Below are 17964 nucleotides of genomic sequence, written 5' to 3'. Positions count from 1 at the left end.
TAGCCTGCATATCCTGATGAGCCATCTGTGCTAGGAGGGAGGGGAGGAGTGGTCACTCACACCTGAAAGGGCTGTGTCTGCCCTCACACAATGCAGTCTCCAACCCCCTGGTGAGTGTCTGGGGTCTGGCCTGGGCAAGGCAGGATTTCACATTACAAAGAGACTTTACTTTGAAGTAGGCATACTTCAAAGGAGAAATTGGGTATAAGAAGGGCACCCAAAACCACAGACTTTAGATCGCTTCTGGACATCAAGAGGAACCTCTGCCTGGAGAAGAGCTGAAGAACTGACAAAAAGTGCAGCCCTGCCTGTGACTGTGCTTTGTGAAGCTATCATGCAGTTGCTGCTTCTGCCAGAGTAAGAGGGCAAAGACTGGACTTTGTGTGCCTTCCATCTTGTGTAGAAATCTCCAAGGGCTTGATTTAGAGCTTGCCTCCTGTTGTTTGAAGTCTCAGGGACAGCAAAGACTTCTCTCTGCCAGCACCTGGAGTCTCTGGAGAGACTCCTGCTCTGACAAGTGGTGCCCTATCCAGTTCCTGGGCCCCTGGAAGGAAAGCGGGTGGAAATCCAAGAAAATCAACCACGGACGACTTCGGACCGACGCCGCTGCCAAATCCGGTGACGCCGCCTGCAACCGACTCCATGATCTTCGCTGGAACGCAACGATCTTCGCAGGCCCAAAGCTGCTGCAACCCCGCTGAAGTCCGCGACTCCGTGGAAGTCGCCACACCACATCGTGACCGACGCCGCTCGAAGTGCGCTGAATCAACGTTTCGCACCGACGCCGCGATCCCGGACTTCGCGCATCGACTCGTTTTCACTCTTCACCAAACGTACTGTACTTTGGGGTCTACGTGACTTCGTGTCCAGCGCCGCTGGCGTTAGCTTGTTGGGAACAACTCCATCACCACGCCGTGTTAACACCTCATCGAAGCATTTTGTGTTTCTAAGCGCTATTTTTGATTTTAATATTTAAAAATTCATAACTTGACTTGTGTATGTCGGATTTTTGTCGTTTTGGTCTTGTTGTGTTTAGATAAATATTTCCTATTTTTCTAAACTGGTGTTGTGTCATTCTTTAGTGTTTTCATTGAGTTACTGTGTGTGTTGGTACAAATACTTTACAACTAGCACTCTGAAGTTAAGCCTACTGCTCTGCCAAGCTACCAAGGGGGTACGCAGGGGTTAGCTGTGGGTGATTCTCTTCTACCCTGACTAGAGTGAGGGTCCTTGCTTGAACAGGGGGTAACCTGACTGTCAACCAAAGACCCCATTTCTAACATTGGTAATCAGCGGTTGGGATTTGGACTTGCATTTGTACTTGACATACAGTGATTAAGTGAACACTACTGTTGTGATCTCAGACCACTACGTGACCACATACTACTTGTCTTGTGATTTTTGCTTTTTCTCTTTGATTGACTTTTCTTGAACTTCATTTGGGAACTCAGTAATCCACAGAGCTCCAAACAGTATATTTTTCCTGACATAGGCTACAAAGAAAATGAATTTACCATCATAGCTGAGTGGGTTAGTGAGGTAGAATGACGGCACTAAAGATTTGTTTTTCTAGGTAGTGGTTTATTTTCCTCCAGTGACTGGTGTAAAACTAGTTCTGAGTGGCCGACAAGGATGTCTTGTTACAGGTGAAGCGGGCAGACATGTTTTAAAGATAGGTCAAAGTGAGCAAGTTAGTATAGTTTGGCATCACAGGGGACAAAAATATGTCTTGCCCGAGGCTCCCAAAAACCTTAAAATGACACTGCAAGGGAGGTGGAGAGGTTATGAGTTCTAGTAGTGAGCTGCTCGGTAATGCTTTGCCTGATTTTCATGGTTGGGGGGGTGGTGGTGGGGATATAAATATCACTATATTGCAGCTATTTGATAGGTATATCATCCTTAGATTTGTAGCCTCGATGACAAGGGCGTCTGTAGATGATGTGTTAGGACACAGGCTGTTTTTGTATGTTTGGCAAAATAATGTGTATTTTTCAAAGTGGTAAGTGATGCAGTGGAAAGGCCTGCTAGTACCTCATGCATTAGTTCGTCCATGGTTTTACAAATAGTTGATAGCAGAGGCATGGACATCATTTAGGGGTCACCATGGGTCGCATCTGCAGCCCCTCACTTTTCCCTTGCGGCCTCAGGCACTGCCTTTGCAACCCCTGGCCTCAGAGGTGGCAGAAAAAATTCAAAAAGCAGAAGGTAAAGTCTGCTGAGGAGGCAGGTTTACTTTTTGCTGCTCAGAGTGGAATCACCTTCTATAAAAGAAAGTCACCGGGGAAATGTTCACAATTGTGAATAAAATATTAAATATAAAAATAGATTGCTAAGCAACTTATCTTTTTTTCATTAGTGTGAATTTAGGCTTAGAAAATGTGCCAGTACCTTTAAGGTGACCATAAGTCAAAATGTTTAAGCAATATTAAGACATACTGTATGCCAATTGCATAGTTCATTTTCAATATATGGCCCACATAAGTTAATGGAGATTGACATAACAGCTACATTTTCTTTTACAAAGCATTTTCCTGTGATGCATCAATACATTTTGCCTATTTGATGTACACTACAGAAACCATTATATCATGGCCATTTTTTGATAGAAATAATTTTGATTCCTATCCAAGTGTTTTCTGGCACTCTGTCCTCTGATGAAAATAAAGATAGGTTGTTTCCAAAATAGACAGTAGCTTGTGTAGTAACTGCTGTTTTATTATATTTTGTAGGCATTCACAACGGAGTCAAAGGTCATGTGACATAATTTTCTGTGGTGTCACTGAGGTTAGAGGAGGGGTCTCCAACCTTTTCTGTAGTGAGAGCTACTTCTGATCAGTGAAAATCATTGTGAGCTACTGAAGGTGCACTATGGCAGGGCTGATGTGTGCCAGTGAGAGCATGGTCCTGTATGCGTGTGAATGGGAAATACGTGAATAGGTGAAAGAGAGCCTGTGTCATATGTACTTGTGGCACAGGACATACGTTTTCCCATATGTGGAACCGTTATATGTATAACGCAAACATGCAGAAATTTTATTGAATGGGAGAATTTTAAAGTGCGTAATAATGTTCTGCAAAAATATTTATAATATGGAACATTTTTCTGCACTTTACACATTTCAGTGTTGCATTGACAAACATCAGGCATCTTGCACCCAGTGGCCTGTAGACAAGGTGCCACATTTATAAAAGAAAAATACAGCCATTTGTGTAAATGGGAGGAATTTAGAGTGAAAAAACATGCTTTACAAAATAATAAGCCACTATTGACTGTATTTCATGTAAATTTGCAAAACATTCATGTACTTTTCAGCTATAACTATAGCACAGTATCTACTGGCCACTGAGAGCAAGAGGCCTGCTGTTTGTAAATATGCCACTTTGAAATGGGACAAAATGCAAATAGAAAGTTAACTTTAACTTAATCATTATTTAACACTTCATTTTAATTTTCTCCAGTTTAAAAGCATCCAGGAACATCATTTTGTTTTCAACTAGACAAGCACTTTTAGTTAAGATTTAAATGCCTCAGTGCTTCACTTCTTCACCTCTGTGCCCCCATGTCATAAATCTGACTCTAGCACGCTCATTATCAGGCCCTGCTATCTGCAGCCTGATGATAATATTGTAAAATAAACATAGCCTTCCCTTAACTTTAAAAGGGAAATGTGACCCTCTGCTTATTTAAAATGAACTTGAGGGTGTGAGCTACTCTGAAGGTGTCTTCGAGCTGCCAGTAGCTTGTGATCAACTGGTTGGAGACAACTGGGATAGAGTTTGTGTAATGTCATTTCCGCTGCCCCAGGCACTATGGTGAATCGACGTTCATGAGTAGAGTTGTGTAGGTGGGGTGAACAGGAACTTACGCATTGGATGGTGATGGAGTTGTTGATGGTTTGCTCACTTTAGCAACCAGCTGGACGAGCCAACAGACAATCAGAATTTGGCGCGCATTACACTAGTGAAGGAGACCTCAATTAGTCAGAGATCCTTTTTTTATAAATGTATGTGTTGCCTCTTAATTGGCATTAATCTAGCAGTTCACCTTTGCTGATTCACTTCTAACCAGTTTCAGTGTCAGAAAGCATTGATTTCACTTTTTTAGACAGGTAACTGATTGCACGAAGATGCAACAGGTTACATGTGCATGTTCCTGGTAAAAGAAATTGTGGACTGCTTGATGCACTCTCAGTAGTTTTGTGTAATGGTTCTAAATGTTCATGAATAAATTTGACATATGCACAAGTATCACACAAGTGGCTTGGACCCTAAAGTCCACATTCACCTAAGGTAGGATATGTTTTATCAATTGAACTCATCTAGTTGCCCTTGATGTGGAAGACTACACCTGGATTAAGTTCGATCAGCAAGGACAGACCAGCAGGAAAGAGTGGTGCTAGATATAGTTTTAGTACTGGGTTCCTGGTGTCTTTTCAATGATTTTACTAGTGATAAGGAGATTTGAGAGAGGAATGAGATTGTACACTTTCGTGTGAACACTGGCAAAGCTATGTAAACAAATTATTTATGTTTTGAGAAGGCTCTATATAGTAGGTGTGTGATCATGATATCAACACACAGTGTTGATGCACAAAGTGTATAATCTCAGAATCAGCGGTGAGACAGGGTGACCTATCTTCTTAGAAATGCCAACATTTCCGACAGCAGCCAGTCAAGCCTATATAAATATATCACATTATGAGCCACCAAAAAATATATATACTTTTAAAGGAGGCTTCTATTTGGTTCTACACATTTGTTGTTTCATCCATTTCAGCTCAAAAGTTGTTGTTACAATTTCTATAATTGTGATTTTTAATCAGTTGTTATTCAGCACTCTGTCAGCCTATGGCAAGGTTTGTACTATGTAAGAATAAAGAAAATGTTTGTTTTTTTTACCTATCGTGAGATACCACAATTACATTTAGATTTAGGATTAAGAATGGCATTAGTACGCCACATCCTAAATCTTTTGTAACTTGTGAAGGTGAAATTACTAGTTTTGTGACTGATGACAGGTCAGTAACATGCTACAGAAATACATGTTTGCCTCTAAGGTATCCCTTCTTGCACAAAACAAATCATGGCCACAGCACATGCACCTTGCTGTGTTGTGTGAAAGAGGAGTAAATCTGGGCTCCTGGGCCTCAACTGCACATCATCCAGGTTGCATAGGGTTTTCTAGGGTTATAGATTTAGGTATAGCTGTCGGTCTATGTACATTGACCCCTGTAAATGTACTTCTGTGTGTGAATGGTTCCATGTGTGTATGTTGAAGAAAATTGTATGTGTGTTGGTCCATGAACATGTGTGCCTGCTGTAGGTGTGCAGGCATGTCACTGGGTGGGCAGAACTCAGGGAGTTTTAGTCTGTAGAATTCCACGGAGTTACAGAAAAACTCAGCAAGATTCCACAGAATTCCACCAAAGGGTGGAAAATATGCGCCGCCAGTAGCGTGAGCGTCGCTGAAAATCTGTACGAACAGCATGCGTTGTGCAAGACTCTGTGGCCATTATAGCTGATTTTACTGCTGCTTGGGTAGCAAATCTACTTGAGCAGAAGCAAATCTACTCAAATGGCAGCCCTCTGACCGTGTCCATTCAAAACCGCTGGTGAACAATTGCGAACGCCAGCAACTGCCTGCATTAGACAGTCATGCTAGGGAACGCCAAATTTTCCTCATGCTTACCAGCTTGCATAATCGGGAGCCTTGCGCCGAATGGCGGAATCCAACCAGAACTCCACGTTAAAGAGTAAAATTCCGTCAATTCCACAGGCAAAACAGAATATTCTGCCCACCCCTACGTGTCATGTGTTTCTGGGCATGAACAATTAAAAAACAAAACATCTTGCCTTTGTCAATACTTGTGCTAAAATGGCCTTTTGACGTGACTAATTGATTAATGAAGGAATGAAGGGAAGCAGATTGTTTCAGACATTCATTAGTTATTTAATCTTTGTCTGTTTATTGCTTTCCCAGGTCAGCGTCCTCATCGATTTTAGAAGCTGGTGCTACCTAGACATCTTATTGCCATGGAATGGTTAGCTGCTATGTGAACATCATTGCACAAGGCCGACAGGAGTTCCACATACTTTTGAAGTGCAGGTCTTTGCACAACTGAATTCACAGAATCATGGCAAATAAGGACATTTCGTCAAGATCCTACTATTAGCTATTTTCAATAAAAAAATATAAATTAAATTGCACATTGGAGAGCTACTGAATCAATGTTATGAATACACCTTTAATATTCTTCAATTGCTGAATCCACCACCCTGTTCTCAAGGGTCTTCACAAACTCCATTTAGGCCTTCAGGCAGGATTCAATGGAGTTCATTCGATTAATAGTCGCCACCAACACAGGGGTCATCCTGGAGTGTTCCCTCTTGGTCGCAGTAACCCACTTTGCTTAGACCATTATATGAATGCATTTTACCTTCCAGATGATATCAGTAAAACCAGGATAGGGAACAAAGCACTCTTTGCTCATGTGCCTATCACGTTTGCATTAAATGAGGGAGCAGGCCCCCAGCCAAGGAACACTTGGAAGATTAATGACCAGTTACTCCATGATACAGTAGTCATGAAACATGTAAAGAAACTATTAACAACTCCCTGCTAAATAATGACAATAGAGAATTAGCAGTATCCCTACTCTGGCACGTCTTAAAGGAGTATTGAGAGGCTCATGTATTTCTTAGGTGGCATGCTAAAAAAGCTAGTAGATATTAGATCCCAGCTAGAACAGCAATTGGCAATAGTGGGGAAAAGCAAACAAGAACACTGTTGAAAAAAATAAGGTACAAGATTGTGGTGCTTAAGGCTGAAAGTGAAATTCTGAGGAGCAGAATTAAGAGCACCTCTTTGCTCAATATTAGCATCATTTTTTTTACACTAATGTGGCCCAAAAAGGGGAAAATAGCCACACCAAATTTACAAAGTGGTGCAATGCATGCATTGCAACACTTTGCAACCCTTTGCACTACATTGTGCCAGGCATAATGCATGCAAAAGTGGCGATCCCCATTTGGTGGTGGGGGGTGTAAAAATGGTGCAAAGAAATCTAAGAGAGAGTCTGGACAAGGCAGAGTACACTTTGCTCAGGGCATAAAAAAAAGTGTAGAAATCGATCAGTACAGTGGGTATATTGATAGCAACTCAGTCCCAGGGAAGACAAAGAAATTGTTGCATTCTTCCAAACCTTCTACCAAAACGTTTATGATTATTAGCCAGAGGATGTTGAGGGATGTTGAACTAATTGAAGATTACTTGGGGTCCAGTCTGTGTTTCAAGCTGAGAACTGACCAGGCCAAGGCAGAAGAGGATCCAATTCCAAAATAGGAGGTGATTGGATCCATACACTGATTAAAACTAGGTAAAGCTCCTGGCCCAATGGCTATGAGTTGGCCACTAACCCCATGACTGGTGTGAAGGTGTAAATTTATTTATAAAACTGTGTGATAATTACGCATTAACAGTGTGCCTTAAAACATGCCAACATAAGTTGACTTGAATTTGTGCCACAAATGTGGCCTACATAACTAATGAATGCCTAATGTTAAACGATGTAATATTAAAAGTATATTTTCGAATTATATTTTACATTGTTCTAATCACACAAAATGATTTATTAATGTTTTTCATGCATAAAGATGTTTTAGTTCAAAGCTTACGAAATATAAAACTGCATCTTTAAATTACGTCTTTTCCGTTTTAGCTGAAATTCTACGCTGCATTTATTTAGTTCATGTAGTGGAAAAGTTTGTAGACTGCTGATGCGATAGGGAGGGGGATATCTCATCCTTTCCCAGACCACTGCAGGTACAAGAGAAACATTTGCTAGCTGCAACATAGTTGTAACTTTCTTAGCGAGTAGGTAACACGGAGGAACAATGGAGTACAGTCTATGTATTGAAACATCATGTGAAGAGACAGGCAAGATTCTCACCTTGAGAAGATGGGCCTGGAAAAACGCTGCTGAAGATGTTTGCAACATTGTAAATTGCATCCTGTTCCCTATTGATGCAAACCTAGTCCCCTTGGTCACTGACCAATGGCAGACCAGTTAGATGTTTCTGTAACCTTGATATATTGAATGTATAGAAGTAGAAATCAGCCATTTTTTTATTCTCAGCCTTTCAGAGATGATCCTGATGTTCATTCTTTCTTAATACCTTGTCCTTTAGCTTACTGCCATTGATGGTTCAGATACCTTATGTCCACCTTTACTGAACGGTTCCCTTATGTCACTGCCCCTCTGGAGCTGCCTGTGAAGCTGCCCTGCTGACGAAGATATCCGCTGCTTTGCTGATTCCATTAGGGATTAGGTCTACTCAAATGTTGTTTCTTTCCTTTACAGGTTAATGTTCCCCTCTTAGAAGTCTTACCACTATTTTTGTTAGCACCATAGTCAAATGTTTTCCAAATTAACTTTTGTCTATTTTTCTCTTTTGCATGAAACCCAACATGAGCAACATGATTAAAGGTTAGTTTAGGATGCCACCCTTCCCATAATTTGGTTACCTTATAAATTGATTGATTATTGATTCATCTGCATTAACTCAATGTATTCTGTTTCAATTATTCATTTGATATTGTTGCTATTCTGTATTATTGCACTTGAGTGCCTAACTGTTTATATCTTGTTGAAGATTTGTTTCTTTCTGTGATTCGGTTAGCCTGTGTATTTCGTATATTACTATCAGTTAATCTTGCGTTTGATCTATTTGACTTTAGCATTGTTAATCTAAAGGGCGATAAAGGTTTAAACTTTCCTAAAATTGGTGTGGTAATTCATGGCCACGTAGGTCATGGTGTGTCCTGGTTACTGACTCCATAGATGGTTAACGTTCATATTGATGTAAGTTGGTTATTGGTGCATGCGGTTTAGGACCTTACCCTTTCTCTCCATATAAGTCCAAGGGTCCTTGCAGCCTCTAAACATGTTCCCTTATAAATAAAATATCAAAACAAAATAAGGTCTAAAGGACGCGCGCACACTAGCAAGGCTGTTCAGCTACTTTGAAGAATAATAGTCTCTGCCGGACTCCTGCATGCAGCTGTGACAGCAACACTAAAAACAGAGAAAAAACCCAACCCAATGTGGCTCTTGCGGGCCTATTTCCTTTCTGAACCTAGATACCAAGTTATTCACTGGAATTGGGGTTGGGACTGGGACTATAGGTGCCAGGTATGGGGTATCCTAACTTTTCTGTATTTATTGTCAGGCGTGAATGAGGGAAAAACATCAAGCATATATTACCCATGATTGATAACCAAGGGAGTATTCAGAAAATTACAATATCCCCCACTTGAACCATACTTTAATCACAACAAGCATGCAAGGCAAGCAAACCCACCCCTACATAGAAAGGTTTTTTTACCCTTTCATCCAACTTTCATCCATCTGTCCAAGTATCCTTTCACTCTTCTCTCCATTCATCCATTCCCCTACCAAACCATTCCCATTTCCATAACCCTTTTATACATACATGCATCCATTTAGACATCCATCCATGAATACAGCCATGTATCCATCTAGTCATCCTTTCACCCACTTCTACTTTGACTATTCACCATTTGTCTATCTTCATCCTTCCATTCATTCACCCTTCAACCTGTTGATCCTTTCACTCTTCCATCCATCCTTTCCTTCTTTCATCTATCCCTTCTACCCATTCATGCTCTCACCCCACCTTTTACTCTTTCATTTTACCTTTTACCTTTTCTTCCTTATTTGTTTCTGTCCCTTTCTTCCTTTTATCCTGTCTTTCACTTGTCTTTCTATGTATTCTTTCTATCTACAAATTGTTTTGTCTCTCAATCTTACTGTTTACTTTTTACCTTTCTCATTCTCACTTTTTTTGACCCCCCTTTTAATCATTTTCATCATTTCTCTTTCTCTAATGCCTTTGCTGTTCATGTTAACCCATCTCCCACACCCCTCTGTCATGGTATTGCACAGCAATATTAATTATGATAGTTGTGTCTGCAGACTACAGTAAAGGCCCACAAACAACAAATTATCAAATTATGTGAAGTGGGACCCAGTTCACCAGCCCATTGGGCCCAGTAGTAGCCTGCGATTTAGCTGCCTAACTGGTGTAAGAGTTGGGTTCCCCACACCACAGTAAAGAGCATCCATCAAATGCGCAAAAATATCTTGTAACCTTCACTAGACACCAAAAAGGTGTCCGACAGGGTAAACTGGGCATATATGTCCTGACTAATGGCTCTGGGGTTCAGCCCTTGATTTTTCACCAGTCTTTGGTTGCTTGAGTTTTCATCTATGGGTTTGGGCTAGACTGCTCCTATTGCAGCAGGACCAATGCTAATTTGAATATGGCGAGTCTCTGTCTAGAATGGGACAGTTGGTGAGAAACGGTGGTCTGGAATGCAGTCTTGAACGATAAGCAGTAGCTGAGAATAATTCAGGCATTTCCTCCATCACTTTGTTGTTTGTAACAATGTTGCAAATGACTACTTGCAAGATACTAAAACCCTGCTGCAGACATCATTGTCCATGGATCAATGTTCTCTGCTATCAAAAGAGGTTTGAGACAGGACTATGCTGTTTCCACTCCTTTTTGCCCTCACTTCATTGTCCAATTTGTATGAGGGGCCAAATTAATGGTGTATAAATTGGAATTGTCACACTTCTATTACAAAATGTCTGCAGATGATAACTCTATTCCATCCACTTAGCTCGCTGCCAGGGTTGCAGGAGGAGTTAAGATACTAGAAGTAGTGTTTGGTTTCAAGATAAATATCTCTAAAACCGCAGCGATGATCCTCAGTTCATCTATATAGCAGAGAAATTACTTACCCATACCTTTCCCAATTTGCGGGGCTCAAAAAAACATCACCTACCAAGGCGTACAGACCACCCCCTCCACTGCTCAAATGAGGGCCCAAATAAATCCACACTTGGAGAAGCTGAAAAAAAGATATGTAGGTGTGACACATGACGCACTTTTCCTGGATGGGTAAAATCACATCAGTAAAGAGGTCAGTGTTGCCCAAGGGGCTTTAACTGTTTCAAGTGATTCCCATACTCAATTCTCCACAACTGTTGCAAGAACTCCATGTAACAACGTATAATATCCACAAAGAGAAGAAATTCCTTCAAAGTTTTATTGTGAAAACATAGGATAAGATCCGGACATACAAGACATCCCAAGCTCCAGTCCATCCAACGTCTGTCTCACCCTCGAGCTCCTCGCACCGAACTCACACGTGACCCCAAGATTCCAAGACTCTAAAACCATGACTACGCATGAAAGTTCTACAGCCATGATAAACATGAATACAGCAAATATAACACATCTCTCTCCTATTCAAACTAACAAAGAGAACAACAAACAAAAAAATATATTAATAAAGAACGATATACATTTCATAACTTGATATACAGAGATTTCAATATTGTCCTTTCAGGTCAAAGCATAGTCTTTCAGATGAGAAGGAAACTTGATGATTCTTTTTGATTTTCTTAACACTTCATCCTCTGGAGAATGCAAGATCCTATATTGTTGTGCTTTGAAATTTTCCAAGTTCACAGTGTTGCCATAAAACGTGACAACTCTATTTAAATTCTATATTCGGCCATCTTCAGTCTTCACCGTATTGGTGAAGAGTTTCAAGACTTTCATGGGAGATGACAACTTTTTTCCATTGCCTTTAAGAAGAGGTCTATTGATCATGACCAAATCACCAATCCTAACAACAGTCTTTTTCACAGAATTATTTCTGTCAAAATTCCGTTTGCTTATTAAGGATTTCTCTTTTTCTCTACCTTTCCAATTGACATCAGTAACATTCTCCCTTTTCCCACTCAAAAATTAATTGACCCAATTCCGGTCAAGAACCGTATTGCCTCTTCTTCCACGAAATAAAGCAAAAGGGGTTTGACCCGTGGTGGAATGAGGAGTGTGTCTCTACACAGCTATTTTTTTCACTACCTCCTGTTTCCAATTCAGCTGACTGTCTTTAGCCATGGTGATTGTTTCTTTAATGACATGGTTAAACCTTTTGACTAAACCATTACATTCAGGGTGATATAAAGCACACAACTTATGTTTTATACCACACCCTCTAAGAAAATTCTCTATTTCTTTTGAAACCAGTTGAACACCATTACCGGTAAGAAGTGGGGTAGGAATGCCTTCCTTGGTTATCAAGTCTTTGAGTAAACCTATTACTTTCTCTGTTTCTATGTCTTTGGATCTCAGGCCATCTAGAATACATGTTGACCACCACAATGATATAATCAGATGAATCCTCACTATGTATAGGACCCACAATGTCCAAAGCTATATCCTCCCATGGTCCCTTAGGCTTACTTCTTATTAACATAGGCTGTACCCTAGGTTTCATGGCTTTTTCACTTATCGTGCACTGTATACAATCCCGAACTACCCTCTCGCCCTGAATATCCATGCTGGGCCACCAGTAAAATGACTGTAATCTTTCCTTGGTTTTGGAAATGCCCATATGGCTACTATGTGCATGATCAATTAACTTGTTCCTTACACTGGACGGAGGTATCAACCGCGTACCTCTAAGTAGTAAGTCGCGATTTACAGCCAATTGATCCCTCACACACCAGAATGCTCCACATCTTTCACTACCTTGGATTTTACTTCTCCATCCTTACTGTATTAACTTCATCACCTCCTGTAAAACAATGTCAGATTTGGTTTCATCAAGCCACTTTTCATCAGAAATAGTTTCATAATCTACTTCACACACTCTTTCGAACTGTTCCAACTCCCCATCCAAACTAGGCTCACTAGGATTAGATAAATCAGGTGACACTAATCTGGATAACACATCAGCTGAATAGTTGTCGGAACCTGGAACATACTTCACTACAAAATCGTACTCTTGCAAAGCTATTATCCACTTAGTGATTCTGCTCGACACCGCTACCATACCTTTGGAATTAAAGATTTCACATAAAGGTTTATGGTCAGTCTTCACTACAAAGGACCTAGCCCACAAGAACTTCTTTAATTTTTTAATCACCCAAAATACCGCCAGAGCTTCTCTCTCTATTACCGAATACTTAGTTTCTGCTCCTTTCAAGCTTCTAGAAACAAACACAATAGTGTTGTCAGGACAACACACACCTAGTTACAATACTGCACCTAAGCCTTTCCCACTAGCATTAGTTGTTAGTATAGATTGTAAAGTAGGATCAAAATTCTTTAGCCTAGGAGCATTGGACAGACTATTCTTTAATGTGATAAATTCCTTCTCACAATCATCACTCCGCAAAAATTCCTTTCCCTTTTTTAGTAAGAGTCTCATATTGAAGCAGGAGCTAGCAAAATCTTTAATAAATTTATTGTAGTATTCTGCCATTCCTAGAAACCTCATAAGTTCCTCTTTGGATGTGGGCGAGGCCAAATCACGAATGGTGTCAACAAGATCTTTCTTAGGTATCAATCTGCCTCCAGTAATGGTATGACCTAAGTAGTCAATTGTGTCAACCGCAAACTTGCACTTCTCAGCCTTAATGGTTAAATTATGCTCAGAAACTCTACTTAAGTCCTTCCTGAGAATCTCATTGTGCTCACAATAGTTTTTGCCATACACTAAGATATCATCTTGGTAAACGCAGACACCGCTAATACCTCTTAATACCCGTTCCATTGCCCTCTGAAAAACAGATGCAGCAGAGATCAAACCGAAAGGTAGACGGATTAACCTATACGTTCCAAAAGGAGTAATAAATGCTGTCAGGTTCCTGTAAGATTCGTCTAATTTTATCTGGTGATAGGCTGAGGTTAGATCGATTGTGGAGAAAACCTTGGTCCCTGACACCATAGCTAACAATTCAGAAATATTAGGAAGTGGGTATTTGTCTACCACCACACTTTTGTTAAGTCTGCGTAGGTCCACACAAAGCCTAATGTTACCATTCGATTTTTGAGCAATGACAATAGGAGACAACCAATCTGTTCCCTCCACCTCCTCAATTACACCTTGATCTTTCAATTTCTCAAGTTCAGAACGTAATTCATCCCTCACCGCAAAAGGAACGTTCCTAACCTTACTGCAGTAAGATACGGCACCTGGAAGTAAATTGATTTTACGTGAGTACACTTTCATGCACCCAATTTTACCACTGAAAACCTTACCAAACTGCTTACGTGATTCTTCTGAAAGAACAGAGGCAGACATAATACTTCCCCCAGTGGACTTCTAAAATTGTATTAATATAATAAGGGGAGAACTATTAGGATCAAGCATCACTCCTAGGTCCTTCTGGTGCCACCAGCTTATAATACTGTCCCCCTTTTTAGACACATTTATTTTCCCTGAAGCGTAACGTTGTTCATATTCAATTAATCCAACAAAATATCCATGTAGATTTATTGGCTCACCCCCATAAGCACACGGGGTGATATCTGGTCGCAACAATTTGACGTTACCTTTTAACTCATTCTGATAAAATGTGTTGGAGAGTATAGTGATCTTTGCCCCCGAATCAAATAATACTTTGTTTTTTTTTCCTTCTACAGTGATATAATCTAGAGGCCCACTCAAACTCTTCTTTGAAACCTGTAGTACTACTTGGCCACACACAAAGTCTGAGTCATCATTGACCTTGTTAGAGTGGTCATCAATGACACTCAGTGTTTGCTTAGATGCTTTCAGGTTACAAACAGCTGAAAAATGTCCCTTTTTCTTGCAAAATAGACAAGAACTGTTAATAGCTGGACAACGTTTGCTGTTTGCAAGATGACCTTCCCTGCCACATCTATAACATTTCTTTCTGCCAGTAGCAGTTGTTTCTCTGCTGGAAAACTTGTTCAATTTAGATTTTGTACCTCCAACCACATTGATATCTTTTGAATCAGTACTTTTGACAACTTCAACACATTTAAGAGAGTGTTCAATCCTCTTAGCAAGTGATATTACTTGATCAATTTGAGGATCATCTAATAACCACAATTCGTTGCGTACTTTTTCAATATTGCAACCTGGTAGAAATGGGGTCTTTGGTTGACAGTCAGATTACCCCCTGTTCAAGCAAGGACCCACACTCTAGTCAGGGTAAAAGAGAATCACCCTCAGCTAACCCCTGCTTACCCCTTTGGTAGCTTGGCAGAGCAGTAGGCTTAACTTCAGAGCGCTAGGTGTAAAGTATTTGTACCAACACACACAGTAACTTAATGAAAACACTACAAAATGACACAACACCGGTTTAGAAAAATAGGAAATATTTATCTAAACAAAACAAGACCAAACCGACACAAATCCGACATGCACAAGTCAAGTTATGAATTTTTAAAGATTAAACTCAAAAATAGCGCTTAGAAACAAAAATGCTTCGATGAGATGTTAACACGGCATCGTGACGGAGTCGTTCCCAACAAGCCGACACCAGCGGCGCTGGACACGGAGTCGTGTAGACCCCCAAGTACAGTACCTTTGGTGAAGAGTGAAAACAAGCCGATGCACGAAGTCGGGGATCGCAGCGTCTGTGCGAAACGTTGAATCCGTGCACTTTGAGCGGCGTCGTCACGACGTGGTGTGGCGACTTCCACGGAGTCGCGGACTTCAGCGGGGCTGCAGCGGCGTCGGGACTGCGAAGAGCGTCGCGTTCCAGAGAAGGTTACGGCGTCGGGTGCAGGCGGCGTCACCGGATTCAGCAGCGGCGTCGGTCCGGAGTCGTCCGAAGTCGATTTCCTTGGATTTCTACCAGCTTTCCTTTCAAGGGCCCAGGGACTGGATAGGGCACCAATTGTCAGAGCAGGAGTCTCTCCTGAGACTCCAGGTGTGGGCAGAGAGAATTCTTTGATGTCCCTGAGACTTCAAACAACAGGAGGCAAGCTCTAACTCAAGCCCTTGCAGATTTCTTCACAAGATGGAAGGCACACAAAGTCCAGTCTTTGCCCTCTTACTCTGGCATAAGCAGCACTGCAGGAAAGCTCCACAAAGCACAGTCACAGGCAGGGCAGCACTTCTTCCTCAGCTATCAGCTCTTCTCTAGGCAGAGGTTCCTCTTGGTTCCAGAAGTGTTTCTAAAGTCTGTAGATTTGGGTGCCCTTCTTATACCCATTTTAGTCTTTGAAGTCACCTTTCTTCAAAGGGGACTCACACCTACTTGTGAAATCCTGCCTTGCCCAGGCAAGGCATCAGACACACAGCAGGGGGTTGGAGCCGGCATTGTCAGAGGCAGGCACAGTCCTTAAAATCAACTTTACTAAAAGATGTATTTTTAAATTGTGAGTTCAGGGACCCCAAACTCCACATGTCCATCTACTCTCTAGGGGAGTCTACACTTTAATCATATTTAAAGGTAGCCCCCATATTATCCTATGAGAGAGACAGGCCTTGCAACAGTAAAAAACGAAGTTGGCAGTATTTCACTGTCAGGACATATAAATCACATTACTATATGTCCTACCTTATCCATACACTGCACCCTGCCCTTGGGGCTACCTAGGGCCTACCTTAGGGGTGCCTTACATGTAAGAAAAGGTAAGGTTTAGGCCTGGCAAGTGGGTACCATTGCCAAGTCGAATTTACAGTGTAAAAATACACACACAGACACTGCAGTGGCAGGTCTGAGACATGATTACAGAGCTACTTATGTGGGTGGCACAACCAGTGCTGCAGGCCCACTAGTAGCATTTGATTTACAGGCCCTGGCACCTCTAGTGCACCTTGCTAGGGACTTACTAGTAAATCAAATAGGCCAATCATGGATAAACCAACTACATACAATTTACACGGAGGGCATATGCACTTTGGTAGAGCGGTCCGTACTAATAATTTACCTGTGTCCGGACGCTCTTTAGGCCGATGAATCTTTTGACTTAGTGGGAACTCTCTATACTCTTAATCGATCAATCTCATTAAACCGATAATCAATAACGAACATAAGCAACACCTTGAACAACATAACACTTAACAATTAATCCAGAATACATTTCGGCGAACCCTGACCTTTCAGCCAGGAATAACCACACCAGTTTATTGCAAAGTTAGTGAATTTATTTCCCTATATTAACAAAGCTAGCACAATATAAATGTGTCTCAACACCAAATGATAAACGTAAATGAACATTAATAGCTGTCCATAACGTCGAAACAGGTGCAATCTATGAAGCATTTGAATCACAAGGCATTCGATAATAGCAATGCAAATCACTAATACGATAATCTGTAATGGGCTAATTGCGTACATTTAGTCAGCATAACAAGATCTCAAATTGCATCGTGCGACATATGGAATCCTCATCTAACCTCGAATTAGCATCGGCATGTGGGACTTCATGCAAAAACAATTTAGCAACATTAATTTAGAAAACTCCTAGCTAGGGCCCTTATCAAAATCAGCAGTTGGTTACCTAAAAGAAACACAATGCAATTTTACAATTTTCCTTTCATATTTACCAATTACGATCAGCATACAAGGAAGTCTTCGTCTCACAGGTACCGTTCTTCGGTCAGCATGGGTACCGTTTCGATCGGCATGGGACTGGGCAAAGGGGCAGGGGTGAACGGGACAATTGCCTCACGGCGGCAAGTTAAAACTATTACTTCATGCAAAGGGATCAAATCAAAGTTACAGTCTCTAGGGCAAGAATCATTAAAGTCTCTTTCTCTCGATTAGAGAAAGCATCAAAGTCTCTTTCAAAATGGCGTCGCAGCAAAGTGGGCCATAATAGCTACGAAGTCTGCAAAATGGCGGGTATCGAGCTGGTAATGGCTACTTTCTTCTCGTGCACCTGGTTTTTATAGACAACAGTTCAAGTCCAGTAGGGTCTCCATTGGAGGGTTCATAGGTTAGCTTCAAATTGACCAATCAAAAACGACAGTTCTCAAGCTTTTACTTAAGCATACATTATCCTTGGAGATGGGTACGCAAATCGCAACATTGTCTCCCAATTAGCTCACTTTCAGAGCCTCCATTGTCCGCACCTGCAAGTCGACCTTGAATTAAA

At 41.1% G+C, this 17964-nt stretch overlaps 1 protein-coding gene across 1 annotated transcript in view; it reads left to right on the top strand.

The window, feature by feature from the left end:
• The window catches only part of LOC138295399 (seminal plasma protein BSP-30 kDa-like), a 122585-nt gene extending 113804 nt beyond the window's left edge, over positions 1–8781 (top strand). Inside the window, exon 4 of the mRNA XM_069233669.1 lies at positions 5981–8781. Coding sequence (XP_069089770.1) covers positions 5981–6003 — 23 coding nt within the window. The 3' untranslated portion in view covers positions 6004–8781. The remainder of the gene's footprint in view (positions 1–5980) is intronic.
• Positions 8782–17964: the final 9183 nt, after the last annotated feature.

Source organism: Pleurodeles waltl, chromosome 5 (genome assembly GCF_031143425.1).
Source record: "Pleurodeles waltl isolate 20211129_DDA chromosome 5, aPleWal1.hap1.20221129, whole genome shotgun sequence".
Lineage (NCBI taxonomy): Eukaryota > Metazoa > Chordata > Amphibia > Caudata > Salamandridae > Pleurodeles > Pleurodeles waltl.
The sequence above is the reverse complement of the archived record's forward strand: the minus strand, read 5'-3'. Positions and strand labels throughout refer to the sequence as shown.